This window comes from Podarcis cretensis (assembly GCF_951804945.1).
Source record: "Podarcis cretensis genome assembly, chromosome: 6".
NCBI lineage: Eukaryota > Metazoa > Chordata > Lepidosauria > Squamata > Lacertidae > Podarcis > Podarcis cretensis.
This window is the reverse complement of record NC_137175.1, coordinates 57,797,306-57,814,785: the sequence shown is the minus strand read 5'-3', so window position 1 is coordinate 57,814,785 and position 17,480 is coordinate 57,797,306. Positions and strand designations below refer to the sequence as shown.

The window sequence follows — 17,480 nt, the reverse complement described above, 5'->3', positions numbered from 1 at the left end:
GAGTTTTAATCCCTGTGTATAAACCCACTTTTCAATCAGTTTAGAAATCAGCATTAAAGAAAGAGCAGCAATCTTACAGTCTGATCCTAACTTCATCTCACAGATGCCAATTCCACTGATATTCAAGGAATTTATTTTCATGCATATGTAGGTTTTATGACCCAAATCTGCCCCCACATATACACACACTTCACTATGTATTCTGTTGTAGTTTTTTCTTCTTCACTGCACTGTTTCATAAATCCTATAAAATCTGTAACAGGCCAGTAAAGTGATAATCAGTGTCAGAAGATGTTTGAGAAGGAAGCAGCTGTGTTTTCTACCTCACTTGCTGTTTGATTGGCTGAACTGGCAAGCAGTAGCTAATCCCTTCTGTATTCTTAAAGCAGCAGCACGCACGCCCCCCCCTAAAAAAACACCTAAAGCATTTTCTGTGATAAGTCTTAATCAGATTTTCACAGCCCAGTTCTGTATTGAGATAAGAGAAGTACTGTACTTTATATTCACAAGTCACTCCCATCCCTTCATTGTCACAGGCCCAACTTTGTACTGATTTTGTGGCATTTAAAATGAGGAAATAGAGAAAACAAACTACCATTTTGACCTGAGTTTACTTTCCATGTGACAAAAATGGCCCCCATATCTCCCATGTTGGACCAATCTGTGGCTATATACACATTAGTAGGGGACGCAGGTGGCACTATGGTCTAAACCACTGAGCCTACTTGCTTGATCTCCCTGTGGTTTTGTGAAAATGAATGATTAGTTTTTAGAAAGAGAGAAATCACACAATTAATTCCTTTGAAATGAAGTGTTTTCAGGAGAGCTAAGCTCTGTAGCGACTTTGACATTTTCTGGTAGTGACCGGGTGGGTGTGGGGTTAATTTGCTGCTGCTAGCAGGTGAAATCAGAAAGCAGCTTTCAAAGTGATTCATAACATCACTTGCTTCTCATAGTAGCCATTGACTCATCCTCCCCTCCCCTGAATATTTCTATTTCTAGATTGTAGCAGGAACAAAGGTTGACCAGTGCCCACCAACATAATTCTTTGTTGCTAATTTGGTAGATTTCGGTGAGGGCAATGTGGGACATCCAAGTAAAAACTGAATACTTAAAATGTTTCATTTGGTATGCTGTTTCGTATTATTAGTGTTGTGCGTCCTTTGGGTTTTGCAGAGTACCATGAGCAAAACAAAAACAAAACCGCAACAAATCCCTGCTCAAAGGAGCTTTCAATTTACATTTTAAGCATGGGGTGGGGGAAAAGGCAATGGAAGGCAGTAGGGAAGGGAGATGCAAAAGTGGCAAGACATGAGCAAACACAGTTATAACTGAATGACTGCTGCTGCTGCACTTTGAACAAAAGCAAAGGTAGATTTTGGAAAAATAGAGTGTTGTCTGGTGAAGGGGTCCACAGGGCAAAGAAGGTCACTGTTGAGAACTCCAGTTGAGCAACTTTTGACAACAAAGCTAGAAGTGGACTGAGGCCGCCTGAGTCGCAGCTTTCATTCCATCTCTCTCCATATGAATATCCATTTGTTTTCCCATCTGAGAGAGGACAACCCCTCAAAATGCTGAAGCTATTGTATTCACTTGCCACTTCAGAAGCAAGTGCCATGGACTGACTGGATGCAGAGCAGTGGTGAGAGGCACCAGCTGAGGAACCCCAAAGGGAAGGCGGCTCAGAGCCAGGGGATTGGTGGTGGGATGGCGATGAGTAGTCAGTGGGAGAAAAAGGAGCAGACTGGGAGGAGGAGGAGGAGGAGGAGGAGGTGTCGGAAGCAGGGTTAGGGAGCAGGAAGAGCCTGTGGCAGAGAACAGTCCAGTATCGGTGGCAGAAGCAGGGGCAGGGCGCCAAGAGGCAGAGTGGAGGCAGGCCTCTGAAGAAGCCAGGGAGTTTCCCCCTCCTGCTGTGACCAGCTCCCCTCCCCCTGGGAATGGGGGAATGGAGAAGGTGGAGCAAAGAGAGATAAGACAAAGGAGCCTTAGGCTGCTGGGGGAGGAAGCATAGAGAGCTGTGGGAGGACAGGGACCTTCAGTCCTCACAACTGCCTCAGTGGGGCAAGACCTACTGGGAAGTGTTGCTACAATCACTCGGTGTGTGTGATTTTGGTTTCTTTGAATAAAGAGTTAACTTCACTGACGCCAGATGTTTTATTGCTGAGCTGCCTCTGACTTTGGCTCCTGACAGCAAGGCATCATGGGAGAGATGAGAATTAAGGGATGGTTGTGAGTAGTTGGACTTGACATTCCAACATATACTAAGTGAAAAACATACAGGCTTATATCAGTCTAGTTATATATATATCTTTCCTGCTACCACCACAAATGCATGCCCGTCTGCCACTAAGAATCCTTCATAACAACCCAAGGATTGTTCAGGTGTGTATAACTCCTGCTTTTATCCATTCTGTTGCAAGTGTGGCTTGTCCTTTTTGTCATTTCATTCCCAGCTGCCACAAATGCCTCCTCTTGCTGTAAATGAAGTGTGATTTAAGTGTGTGAATGAAGAATTTCTGTGGTGCTTTCCACTACCTATATGAAGTAGATTCACATCCATCATTTTACTCAAATTATGGGGAAAGTCCTATTTTCAGACCTTTAAAAGTGGACTCTGTGGGACTATCACTAGGGACTGGTTGATTAATAGGTATGGGCTTATTTTAATCAATAAGGGTGAATTTTAATTGGCTGGGTTGTTTTGGTTCTTGTGTGTCACCACAACAGAGAATTGCAATGAAATGATGAAAGATGGCCTATCTTCCTAACACTGAGTTTAGCATCCTTCAGGATCTCTAAAAAGCACCTATATTGAGGTTTTGGTGAAGAAACTTAAAGCAATGAATTAACCAATTCATTGGCTGGAAAGCATTCAATTAATCAACTACACTTCTTTAATTGGCAGAAGCCCTAACAGCTGAGCAAAGGTTCACATATATTTAAAACCAAGGTCCACATTCTTTGATTGGATAAGTATTCATATTCAAACTGAAAGGGATTTCCACTAAGGCTGTGTACATTCATTTTTTTAATGTATGCGCAAAGAGCACATTAGGGTCTGCACACTTATTTGTTTTCACTCAACACATTAATTGCATATTCTTCTGCTTGCCATTCACACCAATGGGCAGAGCTCAGCAGAAAATATGCCAAGTGTTTCATGCCCCCCTCCACCTCCTGCCCCTTGATCACTCTCCCCTTCCTCTTCCAGTTAGCTTACAGGAGTAAACTGTAGTTTGTTCATTAGATAAATAAATAAATATTTATTTATTTATTTATTTATTTTTAAACAGAATTGCAAAAGATCTGTAATGTTAAAAACAAATTGTAGCTACTTGGTGATCTGAGTGGGGTTTATATGTGTGCTGGGCTTTCTGCAAATTAAGATAATTTCTCTCTTCCAGCCTTCGCCAACTGATGTCCAACTTCAGCTTCATGAACCTTAGGATTCAGTCATGTTCATGAGAGGAGAGAGGGGAATTAAAACCAGCCCTGAATCTTGCTGTTTTTTTCCAAACCTCTCCAAGAGTCTCCTGCAGCATTGGAGAGGCTTGCTGGAGTGAGTTAGTGTCTTGTCTTTTGGAGAGATTTGGGGGAGAATGATGAAAAGAGGCTGGACTGATGAGATTCCTTTCCCTTTTTCAGCAACATAATTGGATTCCAAGGTGCTTTAAGCTGAAGTTGGATATCAGTTGGCGAAGGCTGTGAGAGAGGAATTACTTTAATCTACAGAAAGTCTGGCACATGCGTAACCCCTACATTCAGAGCATTAAGCAGCCCTAAGCATTTGCTTTTATTATTACAGAAGTAGTAGTATGGCAACAAAGGCCGCTTGTTGAAACATCGGCACTATGGTTGGGGAGAAATTTGGTTTGCATTCAAGGGCAAATCTATCAAATTTGCACTGTCTGAAAAAATTCTTGTTGGCTTCTGTCTGTATCAAGAAAATAGAGTGTACTTCTGGGGGTGAACTCAAATAGCTGGAGAATCACAGCACCTGCTGTGTCTGCAGAGACTGGTATCTCATAATTGCTGCCTCCCATGTTGTTTTCGCTGCGTTAGCAACACCAAAGTGATCTCTCTAGGGTGCAAGCTTGAGCAGTGTGCTGCCCTGACAAGAATACCCACCTCTTGGCCTCACTGATGTGGTCCAAAGGAAAGCAGAGCAATACATTTGGCACCAGCTTGGCTGCAGGAGCTGATGGAAGGAGGCAAACAATGTGCCATCCAATCATCTTAGGAACTCCACTCCTTACAAAAAAGTGTACATTAGTCAAAACAGCATACAAAAATGTGTTTATTAGCAGAAAATCGCACTTAAATCCAATGTTGATAGATCACAGCTCTCATCAGCTCTCAGCCAGCATGACCAATGGCCAGGGAGGATTGGAATTATTCTCCAACCAGAGAACCACAGGTTCTGCCACCCGTGCCCTTAAAGCTCTTTTGGCAGTTGCTGAATTTCCTGGCTAAGTTTTCTGAGGCGTAAGGACCTTTCAGTCTCCATCACCCCCTGGAGTGGGTAGAAGAAAGAGGAAACTTCTCTATTAATCACATTCAATGCATGAAACCTTTTAAAAAGCGGAGCTTGAAAACCTGTACACTGCCATTTGATTTTTTAAAAATACCACTAGCACAAACCTGAACACAGCAGGGAAGAAAAGGTGCTGTACACATCAGGTGTGCGCCTCCAAGATAAGGCCCTCGTTTTTTTCTGCTGCTATTTCAGAGCATCTCTCTGATTGCTGAGAGATGGATGAAATATGTGCAAATGGATTTTTTTAAAAACAAACATGTATTTGTAAACACTTTGAATGTCTGGTCTACAGGTTGCACTTTGAGGGGAAACAGATTAAAATGCTGTCAAAGCTTTCTCACTTCTAGGTTGCCAGTTCAGCTGGAGAGCCATCTCAGAAAACAAGACCTTATTGTCATAAAACTGCTAAGCAGTCTGTTCCAGTAATTCTCAAATATTTTCAAACCATCACCTCTTGAGGCATCGTGAAGGCCAGAAAGATTAATTGCAACCACTTTGAATAACTGTTAGGAAATAGGATTACTGGATTGTCCTCAAAAGTGTCGTGATTTCTCTGCATATCCCCCCACCCCCAAGATTACCTCAAGGTAAAACATATCTGCCTTCAACAGCCAAACGCTAACTGCAGGTCTTCCATTTTACGTTGTCATGAGTAACAACAGGCAGACTGAATTATTATAATAGTTGCCATGTGTGGAAAATTTTCCAGTGGAAAATTAACTTCTTTTACCAGACACCAGTCCAAAGTGATGTGATTATTAGAGTGTAACGTGGACATTCCTAGTACAACAGATATTGATAGCAATAAGGGGCAAACCTTATCTGAAAACATACTATTTGTCTTTTGTTTTTTAATTTTGAAGTACTTTTTTTTGTTTGTTTTTCCACTGGAGACATTCAGTGTTTGCTTAGGCACAAAGGTGCTCAGAATAATATACGTATGATTAATCCTCAAAGCAAAATAAGAATCTCATGAAATGTTTCCCATGGCATGTATACTTCTATCCCTTTCCATAACCCAATAGGTTATCAGAATTCCTTAGCAGTGTATTGATGTCGTAAGAAGGCCATGAGGTTGGCAGACTTACACTCAGGAGTCACTGTTTATGGAAGCAAGTAGCTCATTTAACCAGACATTGGGGAAATAAAGTGGTAGGGAGACAGTGTCGCTCAGATGAATGCTGCTTGTTCTCTTCTGATGACGCTGCTTCTGCCAATATTACAAGATCTGGAAACCCTACAAACACAATGATAACATAAACAGAGGAGTTGTGGTGCCTTTTGTGATCAGGTGAAGCGCTTGGGGATGCTGCAGGACCCGGTCCTCCTTTTTGAAGGGTAGGCTGAGAAGAAAACCCAAAAATGCTAAAAGGGTTTTCAGGAAATGGGTAACAAAAATCATTTTATTGGGAAACAGAAACAGTGCTATCGGTTGAAGGGTGAAAGAAAGGCACAATGATTTTCTGTATAATGTTGCTAGGGAGAGAAATCAAAGGAGCAGAGCTGTTTCTATTTGTTTAACTATGGATATTCGCAGACACATACTAAATATACTACTTCGTCAGATATTGCGCAAGTGGCACCTAATATGTCTCCTTTAAAAGAGACAGAAAATCTCAAGGTACAGGCAGTGGGCAGGGAATGAGAACATCCCAACTGAAAATACTGAGGCACTTACCACTACTCTGCAACTTCAGCGATGGCAGAAGCTTGATATAGATAAAAAGCAAAACCTCTATCAGATGAATTAAAACTTGAGCTGCTCACACAATGCTGGACCCCTAGAGCAAGTTATGACCAAGGATGATAGTACAGGTCCAAAAGCATTTCCCCATGCATGACTATACTGTATAAATATTCTTAGTTAGCACACTCTGCTGTTTTGGTACAGCATTCTGTTTCCCCAGCCAGCAGCACAAGGGGTGCAAGTCACGTTCATTGCCAAAATTTGTACCAGGTACAAAGGCTTCAACGAAGCTGTGAGAAAGCACTCACAGAAAGAATGACAGGGGTTCACTTCAAGATTCTTCTAACTTCCTTTCTGCCCTGAACAGGGAAAAGGTGTCAATTGAACAGTAATTTAATAAGTCATATGTAAGATTTGTAGATGTCTCGTTCTTGGTCAGACACTGCCAGTTCAGACCCCATGAGCATATATGTGAAATAATTATTATTATTGTCCCCGTATGTATTACTTTATATTTGTTTGCATTGAACTGCATTTGTTGTTACTTCCCATTCACGCAGTTTGGAGAGGCCGTTTTGGAGCGCTTTGCAATCTCTTTTCATTTTAATGATGCCAAACAATTTGGTATCATCACCAAACTTGGCCACTTCACTGGCCACCCCTAACTCTAGGGTTTTTTATGAACAATTTAGAAAGCACAAGTTCCAATACTGATCCTTTGGGGAACTGTACTTTCTGTATTCCTCCATTGGAAAAACTGTCTTATTTGGTCCTACTCTCTGCTTCCTGTTACTTAACCTACTGTATTCCTGATCCACATGAGGGCGTTGCCCCTTATTTCATGACTACCCAGCCACAGTCCTGATGGAAACCACTCCCATGCTGCCATTAGCAATACCAATGAAAGCTCCCAATGGTGTCCCATCTCCCTTCCCTAAATCTTTATTCACTGATAATCAGCCTTCACATAATAATAATGTTTTTTAGCTCTATGGTCCAGTCTGGACAGGGCTGATTTTTCAGTGCTCTAGTCATGTTTTTATCCTGTGCAAAACCTATAGATGCAAAATGCCAATACAGAAATGATCTGAGAGGATTCCAAGAAACACAACACTTTTTGACAAAGGTCTGATTAGGTTCTTTGTTGTGCAAGGTTTTATTATATCTGTTATTTAGTATTGTATTTATGATAACTTTGTAATTTGTTTGTTGTTGTTTTCCATTTCCATATTGTAAGGAAGCTGGTTTAGAAATCCTTGAATCAATCAATCAATCAATCAATCAATCAATCAATCAATGACCACATTAAGGAAAGAAGTGTGGCAGGCCCTCTGCTGTTTGTGGCAGACAGAGCATACAATAAAATCAAGGATGTACACATAAGTATACAAGTTGCTTGCATGCTGGTGACTGGGCGTTAGAAGAAGAAGAAAATAGTTGGTGAGGTTAAGTTTACCATACCTCAAAGTCAGGCCAGTATGTCTATGTTACTTTTTCTTTCATGAATCATAGTATAGGAAAAATGCATTAGGCAACATTTATCTTTACTGACCTCTCCAGTTCATGTACAAGAATAATATTGATACTGGTATTCAGACAAAGCAATAAATGCCCATTTTCCTACAAAGAGATTGCCTCTACATAAGTAAAACTGAATTTATGAAGTGCCCCTCATGCTGATAAGATCAATGGGTTTATGCTGTTTTCAGCAAGAGTACTTGATGCCTAATGCTTCTGTTTCTTGTCGTTGTTTAGGATACTGCTGGACAAGAAAGGTACAGGACAATTACCACTGCCTATTATCGAGGAGCAATGGGATTTATCCTTATGTACGATATTACTTGTGAAGAGTCCTTCAATGCTATTCAGGACTGGTAGGAACAGATAATTGCTACTTTCTGTGATAGTTTCATTTTCCGGTTACCATGCAATCCACTCAGTGATCAACTCACATCACATCTTATAAGAGGAAAGAAGGAAGCTCAAGAGCTTAATAAAACATAATCACAATTAAATTATTAATACTACTATTAATTACTCTGCCTGAGTCTATAAAAAATGCACATGCACAATTTAAAAAGTTCCTAGCCCAGTCCTGCATTTCTTTACTCATAAATAGCTGCCAATGAATTTAGTAGAACTGATACTGAGTAAATACGCACAAGATTTCAGCCTTATCCTCAAAGATGCTCCATTACTGCACATCAGGACAGTTTTTCCGCCCTGGAACAATTTTTCAGCCAAATTATTCTACTGATGGCATTAATTGCCAAGCCTGAAGTTCATTTCACAATGTCAGTGAACATCAGTCCTATCTAATGTTTATTTATGAGATCACAGTGTCATTCCAATTATGCAGAAAGCTTATGTATTACCAGAAGCTATACATCACTTTACCATCTGTGTGACAGTACGTGGTCCAACCTTCAAACACTGCAACATCCTTTCCAGAAAAAATGATTCTCATTCTAACCATCTGATTCTGATCCAGTGTAGCTGATTAGATGTAAAATTCAGAGGGAGAAGCATGTCTTATACCACTGGTCAAAGAGCTTGGAACCAGCCAAGACTCCAACTTACAGGATCTCTCAAATGACTAGCCCTTATAGCAAAATACATTTGAAAGCACGTCAAAGTCAAGTAGATAAATAGGTACTGCTCTGGTGGGAAGGTAAATGGCATTTCCGTGCATCTCTGGTTCACCAGAAGCAGCTTAGTCATGCTGGCCACATGACCCGAAAGCTGTATGCCGGCTCCCTCAGCCAGTAAAGCGAGATGAGCACTGCAACCCCAGAGTCGTCCGCGACTGGACCTAACGGTCGGGTACCTTTACCTTTACCTTTAAACATATTGAGCTAGGTTCCTTAAAGTACCTAAACAAGGCTGCAATCCTAATTAATCTTACCTGGGAGTAAGACCCATCAAATTTCATTAGACTTCTGGGGAAATACAGATGGGATTGTGCTGTTAGACATCAGTAGCCAGATCAAAGGAGCTTGCCTTCTGTGCTATCATGCTAGTCAACTAAGAACAGCAGCATTTGTCTTGCTCTCCACCAGTGTAGCTGGCCAAGAGATGCTGTAGCTGATTTACACATCTGTCAAATGACACAAGTAAAAATGGCAGAGAAATCCAATGCAGTTTGCATTTAAGGACAAACATATCTAATTTGCATTTCATGAAACAATATGCAAACTGAAACACAACCATCCTTCAGCCAAAAGGGAAAATGCATATACTAGGGGGAAGTGTGCATAAATAGGAACTAGGGGGAAATAAGATTTAAAATTCAATTAAATAAAAGGAAATTGCTTGCAAATGTGTGTATTGCAAAATTATATACAGTATATACTGTACATATTAGGAAAAATATGCACTAAAATACTGACAATTTTTCATGAGGACGTCCACTAATATATGCATTCGTATGCATACTTTACTGTACTATATGCATTTTGCACATGTAACTTGACTGGAGAAGTGTATTGCAAAAGTTATAAAAGTGTGTGTGTGTGTGTGTGTGTGTGTGTGTGTGTGTGTATTAATGGCTGTGTTTCGGTTTGTGTATTGCTTTGGAAACTGCAGATTTGGTTGATTCACCTCCAAATATGAACTGAATGAAATTTGTTTCCCATCCCTACCTGGGAATAAGCCACACTGACAATGAGACATATATAGGATTACTGTTTTATTGGTGTCAATCAACTTTGACAGACAGTAGTACATATGCATTACAGTAAGAAAACTTGACTATTAGTCTATTTCCCCAACTCTCTTCTAGCACCAAAAAAAAAAAAGCCAGTTCAAATTAGTAAAAGTGTCTGCTTGCTGACAAACTGTTTTTCTTTTTTCCATTATAGGGTTGCCACATTGTTTTAAAACTCCTCTGACTTTTAAAACACCTTTGTATATAAAGACAAAAATTCAACAAGTGCAGCTTACCCCATCGTAGAGAAGCAGATGGTGAAAGTACACCCATTGAATTTCTGCCTGTCAGACAGCTGTTAATGATATGGGAACCAGAAAAAAAGTAGCAACTCTGTCTCTGTGACTGCCAGTATAACACTTCCCAAGAAGCTGACATCCTTTTCTCCTTTAAATCACACCTCCATGTAATAATTATTCCACACAGCACAGTAGCAGCTGTAATTAGAGCTATGGCTTTCATTAAATGAGAAATATTTTTCATGTAGTTCAGTTGTACTATGTCAATTAGGATGAAGTGATCACTGCCCTCTCTAATGCATGCAGACAGAGTCAAACCTTCCCCATTAGTCGGCGTAGTAGGATCACTCTGGGACAGAAATACACCGTGCAACATTATTTGAAGCCTATGCCTATGTAATCTACAAAACGGTATTGCTTACAATCGAATTTGACACATTTTAGGGTAGATTTTGTTTACTGTGTCTCCATCATGTGACAATGGGGGGGGGAGATAGGGAAGAGAAATTTCTGCAGTAGAGAAGTAAGCTCTACCCATTTCAGTTGAAATGTAATATTAAGGGCCAGTCTTATGCTGCACTGCTGTATACACTTCTCAGGAGATAAATCCCATTGAATTCAGTGGGATTTGCCATTGAGTAGATATGAATAGGACTGTGCTGTTATTAGAGGTGGGGGAGGGAATTCAGTTCAGATTGCATTTAAAGGCAAACCCACCTAATTCTCACTTTCAGAAACAACATGCAGACCAAAATGTAGCCATCCTTCAAACTGCACAAGTGATTGATTATTTAAAAATAAAAGCAAAATCCTGCAAGGCGAAAATGAGGCTGAGGCTAAAGCAACCTGAATGTTTATAGGACACACACTTCACAAGTAGCGCCTCTTGCTATATAAAGTTAAAATGTGTGCAGTCAGTTTTCAAGATGCGCCAAACATCGCGGTTTCTTCCAGAGCCGGAAAAGCACATGATACGAATGAATAATGGCAAAGGCCAAATTCATTTCTCAGTTTCATCATCTTGTCATTCTGTGGAAGTGACTTGAGATTGTTCAGGCAAGGGCAACTATTGCTCGCAGCTTATTTCTCCTCTCTCAAGTGCCAGCTTCCTTTCCTTGGCTGACAATGCAGCGCTCTTGTCTCCACATGTACAAGATTTTGTAAAGAGATGGTTGCAAATCCCAGAAGGAACAGAAGGCTGGCTGACACCTAAGGCAGTGGGGATAAATAAATAAATAAAATCTAAAAACACTTCACTAACCAAAAGCCAGCAGGGGACCTATCAAACCAACTTTGAAAACATAGCATTCTAAGTAACTTCGGAAAACAGCTACACATTTTGCCTATACAGTATATAAGAAAAAATTCTGAAAGCTATTTGAGAGAACTCACACAGTTTTCTATCTCCTGTGATGTGAGCTTTTTAATGGCTTTGTAAGAGATTGCCATATGTCCTTGAAGAAATCTATCGTTTTGGAGCTAAAACATTAAAAGCCTGTAAATTAGCTGGTGCACTCTTGTATGATTTAACTTAATTTGTTTCTGAGAAATCAGGGGAGCAGACTTTGAGAAAAATAAGGGATGGAAATTTTAAACCATTATGAAGCAAAACATTTCTTTTGAAATGACTATTGTATTGAAGACAGGGTTTTTTTTAATGGAGGCAGGTGGCTTGCATACAATTTTATGGGTTAACACCTTGTGATGGAATGTGTGATGGTGCCGAAATAAAAAAACAAAGCATGCTATAGCTGATGTGTTAAACCAGATTGGAATCAGAAAAGAGAAACAAAAGCAGTATTATCTATACAGGTATATAAAGTATTGCTTTTTAAATGGCAAATAGAGCTTCTATAGCAGAGTGGCAGATCATAGGATCATATAATTGTAGAGCTGGAAGGGACTTTGAGGGCCATATAGTCCAACCCCTGCATTGCAGAAATCTCAACTAAATGACAGATGGCCATCCAACCTCTGCTTAAAAACCTCCTTAGTTGGAATCTCCGTTCTTGAATGCATTGGTCCAGGTGCTAGCCTCCGGAACAGGATAAAACAAGTTTGCTCCATCCTCCATGTGGCAACCCTTAAGATATCTGAAGATGGCTATCATAACTTCTCTCCTTCTCCTCTTTACCAGGCTAAACATATCCAACTCCCTCAGCCGTTCCTCATAAGGCTTGCCTCCTCTGCACACATCCCAGCTTGTCAATATCCTTCTTAAACTGTGGCGCCCAGAACTGGACAGAGTATTCCAGGTGCTGTCTGATCAAGGCAGAATAGAGCAGGACTGTTACTTCCCTTGACCAGGACACTATACTTCTGTTGATGTGGCCTAGAATAGCATTAGTGAAGGAAGGTGAGGACAGGTGACCCCACCTAGGCCCGAAGTCACCCCCCCCACACACACTCAGTAATCACACCAGGCCTCATTGACCCATGTTAAGCTTGTGGTCTACTCAGGGGTGGAAGAAAGGGGATGCGGTGGCTTGGGCGCGTGCAGGCTCCCCATTGCCCAAACGGTCCGCTCGCTGCTGCCCCCCAGCTGTAGGACGGCTGAGTGGGAGGAGGCAGGCATAGCTATGTGTGAAGAACGGTGTGTGCATAGGAAGAATGGCAGGCACAACACCTGTGTTTGTGTGTGCAGAATGGTGGGTGCAGTAACCCAGCAGACTGCCCAGAAAATGAATGGGACAGACAGGAAGTCCTGGGTAGGAGGCTCTGCCTTCCTCAGAGAAATAAAACAGCAGCTGATGGCAAGGGAAGGGAAGGTTCTGAGCTGAGAAAAGAGACTGAAAAGGCACTTGAAAGAAATGGGGAATCAATGCATAATGTTATAAGGTTTTGCGGGTCAGAGTCTAGGTACAAGTCACCCTTAAATCCTGAAATTAGTAAAAGTTATAATTAATCAAGGTTTCATTAAACTGAGCTAAACACGGAAACCACTGGATTTGGTTTATGCTAAAGAGCTAGGCCAGCTCGGCAGAGCTACATAGGCTCCCAGCCCAACCTTTGAGTATCAGAGCTTTATAGTTCTTCTAGACAGCAATGAAGGCTGCTTATAATGTTTAGGCGCCTGCAGTGTTGTTCTCCCAGGTTATCACTGTTTTTACTTACTATTTCCCATCAGTTTTGCACTGGTGAAGCAGGAAAGAGAGCTTAATCATAATGTGATTTCTTTGGACTGGGCAGCAGTCATTCATTCAGTTCCATACTGAATGAGCCTACCCAAAGTATACAGGGGGGGATGAATTGCAATTTTCAAATCAAAAGACATACACGTGTGTGAGGAATTCAAAACTTGTCAGGTTCTATCAGTTTGGATGCCATTTTTAGGTCGTGCCCACAGCAGCCATTCAACCTGAACGTAGCCATTCATTCATTCATTCAGCTCTTAAAGAGCAGACATGGTAAGGGAGCAATCCCAAGCAACCTCAGATTCTGGCCAGTGAGCCACAATATGCAGTGGAGGTGCCACTTCACATGGGGAGACAGGTCTGTTAATAGGTTGGCATTTTGCCCCAGAGCCCCTCCCCTCCCCACTGTCAGCATGGCATCAGAAAGTTTGTGGGCATAGATGTACCTGCCCATTATAGAACCCGAAGAGAATGTGGGCATTGGTGCTCCTGCCTATGATAGAACCCAAAGAGCATTCTGGAGGCAAGTCTTGAATCTGTAGAATCCTAACCCCCTCATTTCTTCTATAGGATTACAGCGGGGGGGGGGGACACACACCACAAATATTTGATGTTAATGACACTTTGCAGATTGCTGAAAGTGCGAAGATGATCTTAGCATTCTGGTTTGAAAACTATCGCAGCTGGCTCTTTTTAGATTAGCTGCCACAAATTCTGTTCCGCCGCGGAGTTTATTTAAGGTAAGCTTTGCCATCCATCACAGAGCATCCTGCCTTGTGAATATTCATGGACTAACTGACTGACATTGCTTTTGGTATGAGAGGCATGACTTGGGCTGTCCAGAAGTAATTAAACATTGTCAGGAATTAATCGGAAGGTGGAGGTTGCTTCTGAATCAGAAATCAGGCTCCACAGGCATAATCCATCAGCAGTCTTACTAGTGCAAGCTTTGTTGAAATAAATGGGAACAGGGAGATACAGGGGGATAGGGTTGCCATATTTCAAACAGTGAAAATTTGTTGAGCTTTTTAAGCAAAATTGCAAAAAAATAATAATAATGCTATTTCTATGGGGGGGGGACAGCAAAATCGGCACTGCCAACATCTCCCTACAGGGGATATGCTGAGTGGATTGAGCTCCATATCACTGAGAGGGATGTATCCAAGAATAACATTAAATATGGTACTATTGAGGAAATGTGTGTGTTGTGTGTTCGGAGACCACTGCTTATAGCAGTAAGCAGCATTTACCTAAACTAAAGATTCAGGACAAACAAAAGTTCATAATTAAACTTTGACATTCACTCCCACAAGATGTAGTGATGACCACAAACTTGGATGGCTTTAAAAGAGGATAAAGCTATTTCATGCAGAACAGGCATAGGCAAACTCAGCACTCCAGATGTTTTGGGACTACAACTCCCATTGAATTGAAATACTTTCTTGTCACTTGTATGACTTGTATACAGTGAGATTACACGAGCACCCCCCACTCAGCTCTCTTAGTCTTAATTCCCCTCGTTTACTGACACACACACACCAAACCCAAAAGTCAGTTGCCCTGTTGTTATCTTTTCATTCAGCAGCCTAACAGCCCACGGATAGAAGCTTTTCTTTAACCTGTTGGTGCAACTAATCATGCTTCTATATGTTTGACCTGAGGGCAGGAGATCAAGAAAGTGCCGGCCAGGGTATGAATCATCCCTGAGAATTTCCCTCTCTCTCCTGAGGCAACGTTCTTCTGCTATTTCATCCAGCTGATTCACGGGACAGCCCATAATATCTTGTGCTGTATTCACCACCCTCTGTAGGCACTTCCTATCAGTTGATGTCAAACCAGCATACCACACCGTGATGCAGTATGAAAGGACACTTTCTATTGTGGTCAGGGATGATGGGAATTGTAGTCCCAAAACATCTGGAGGGCCAAGTTTGCCTATGCTTGATGTAGAAGAAATAAGGCTATTGATGGCTGCTAACCACAGTGGCTAGTTTCTGCCTCCGCTGTCAGAAATGATATACCTCTGTATCCTAGTTGCTGGATCTCACAAGTGGGAGAGCACTGAAGATAGGATCTTGCCCTCATGGCCTGCTTGTGGGCTTCTCATAACCATCCATTTGAACACTGTGAGTACAGGATTCCTGGACCACATGAGTTTTTATGTTCTTAAGATGAAAGGAACATTTTTGACCATATGTTTAGGTATGTCTACAACAACTCAAGATTCCTCCAAACTGTAATAGAATATTCCACTGTAATGCAATATATTAGAATTATATATATGGTTAATTGATAGCAATGAATTTGGGATGAAGATGATTCATCAGTTTTATATCTCTTGGCTCCCCCTGCTGGATTTGGGATGCTTTGGTTTGTTTCTTTGGCCACAGATGCATTCCAAAGCCAAAACTGTGCTGCATTTCTATTTAAATTATAGCAATTTCTTTCTAAATTTGAATTTATACATATAAATTAGCACAGACAAATTTCATTCAAATATTTGTCTTTTGCAGTCTCTTTTGGTGATAAGATTCCTCTCTTTTTTTTGGAGATGCATATGTAACCACCCTAAAATTATGTAGAAATGTTGTTAAATTATTAACATTTTTAACTGATTAATCTTCAAATTAGTTAGTTAATTAAAGATATCCACAAGATACCAAAATGTCAGTGGATTGCTAGATGGAAAGGTCACCTTTAACATTTTCAGTTCACTTCTTAGTTCTAGCGGAAATTAACAGCTTCAAAAATAAACAAGTGAGCCAATAATTTGGAACTTCAACTAAAAATTGAGTTGGTTAATATACTAAACAAATTGCCAGAGCAATTCTAATCATCCTATTGAATTCAATAGGGCTTCTTCCCAGGTTAAGTGGCGTTAGGATTGCAACCTAATGAAAGCTTATGATTGTTTTAAAAAGGTGCAGCTTCAAAATATTTTTATACAACCTAGGACAAATCCTTGAAACTGATCTAGAAAGCACTGATGCTACTGTGACTGACCTATAAACTCTGAATTCCCAGAAACAGAAGTTAAAATGAACGGGATCAATAAGTAGTCACTGGCAAGCTATAATGCATTTGTGTGCGTATGTGTGAACAAAACATGGAATATTAGGCACATCTGGGAGCTCTGATCTAGTTTCAGCTGAAGATGGACACCACCCTACTTTGAAAAATCTTACAAGAAAAGCTGAACATCTGAGTTCAATATACAGGCTACTTTTATTAATAATAATAAGCTTTCCTAACTAAACTATAGCCTTCAGGTGCAGAACTGGAACTGTCAGAAGCCAGCAGCTCAGCTGAAGGCTGAGTATATCTTTTTTCAAAGCACACTTTTCCATATTATATTCCTCAAAGCAGGGATCGGCAAACACACCAGTGGTGTGCTGTGAAATTTTTCATAGGGGAACAGTTAGGATCAGAGGCACCAGCTTGCGAGGGCCATGGGGGGGGGGTGTCGCACACACGAGCCTCTGGCCCTAAGCCCAGCGGAAGTTTCCCAGGCTTTGGGAAGGAGGCACCAGGCTTTAATACTTAAATTTAGCGAGATATTGAAAGGACCAGCATAGTCCCCCTGGTCCACTGACTGCACACCACTGAAATGCACAAAGGTTTTGGCTAAAAAATTCCATTGAAATTCCTAAACTGGGACGATTGCATTGCTTTTGCAAAATCAGCAACATGTTTACTGTCAGTATTGTCTTTGTGTTTTGTCATTTGGGAGTGGAGGTTTAGTACATTCACACTGAAACTATATTGGCTACTACTCTCAACGCAAATCCTTTCTTCTCCCACAGGGCTACTCAAATAAAGACCTACTCCTGGGATAATGCCCAAGTCATTCTGGTTGGAAACAAATGTGACATGGAGGATGAGAGAATCGTTCCTTTTGAAAAGGGAAAACATCTGGCTGATCAGTTGGGTACATGTTAACGTTTCTCTTTTTTTTATCCCTTCTCCATCCAGTTATAAGCAGGGATGGGGAACCAATGGCCCTCCAGATGTTGTTGGATTCCAACTCCCATTAGTCCCAGCCAGCATGACCAAAGGTCAAGGATGATGGAAGTTGTAGTCCAGTATCATCTTGAGGGCTAGATTCCATATCCCTTAGTTGCATCCTAATTGCAGCCTCATCTACTTTCTCAGATAATTGGGTTATAATATTTATTAT

General features: G+C 41.0%; 1 protein-coding gene across 3 annotated transcripts in view; it reads left to right on the top strand.

The window, feature by feature from the left end:
• The window catches only part of RAB3B (RAB3B, member RAS oncogene family), a 53,147-nt gene that overhangs the window by 31,163 nt on the left and 4,504 nt on the right, over window positions 1–17,480 (top strand). For all 3 annotated transcript variants that reach the window (XM_079982549.1, XM_079982547.1, XM_079982548.1), the window contains exons 3-4: window positions 7,980–8,098; window positions 17,107–17,231. In XM_079982549.1, the coding sequence (XP_079838675.1) occupies window positions 7,980–8,098; window positions 17,107–17,231 (244 nt within the window). The remainder of the gene's footprint in view (window positions 1–7,979; window positions 8,099–17,106; window positions 17,232–17,480) is intronic.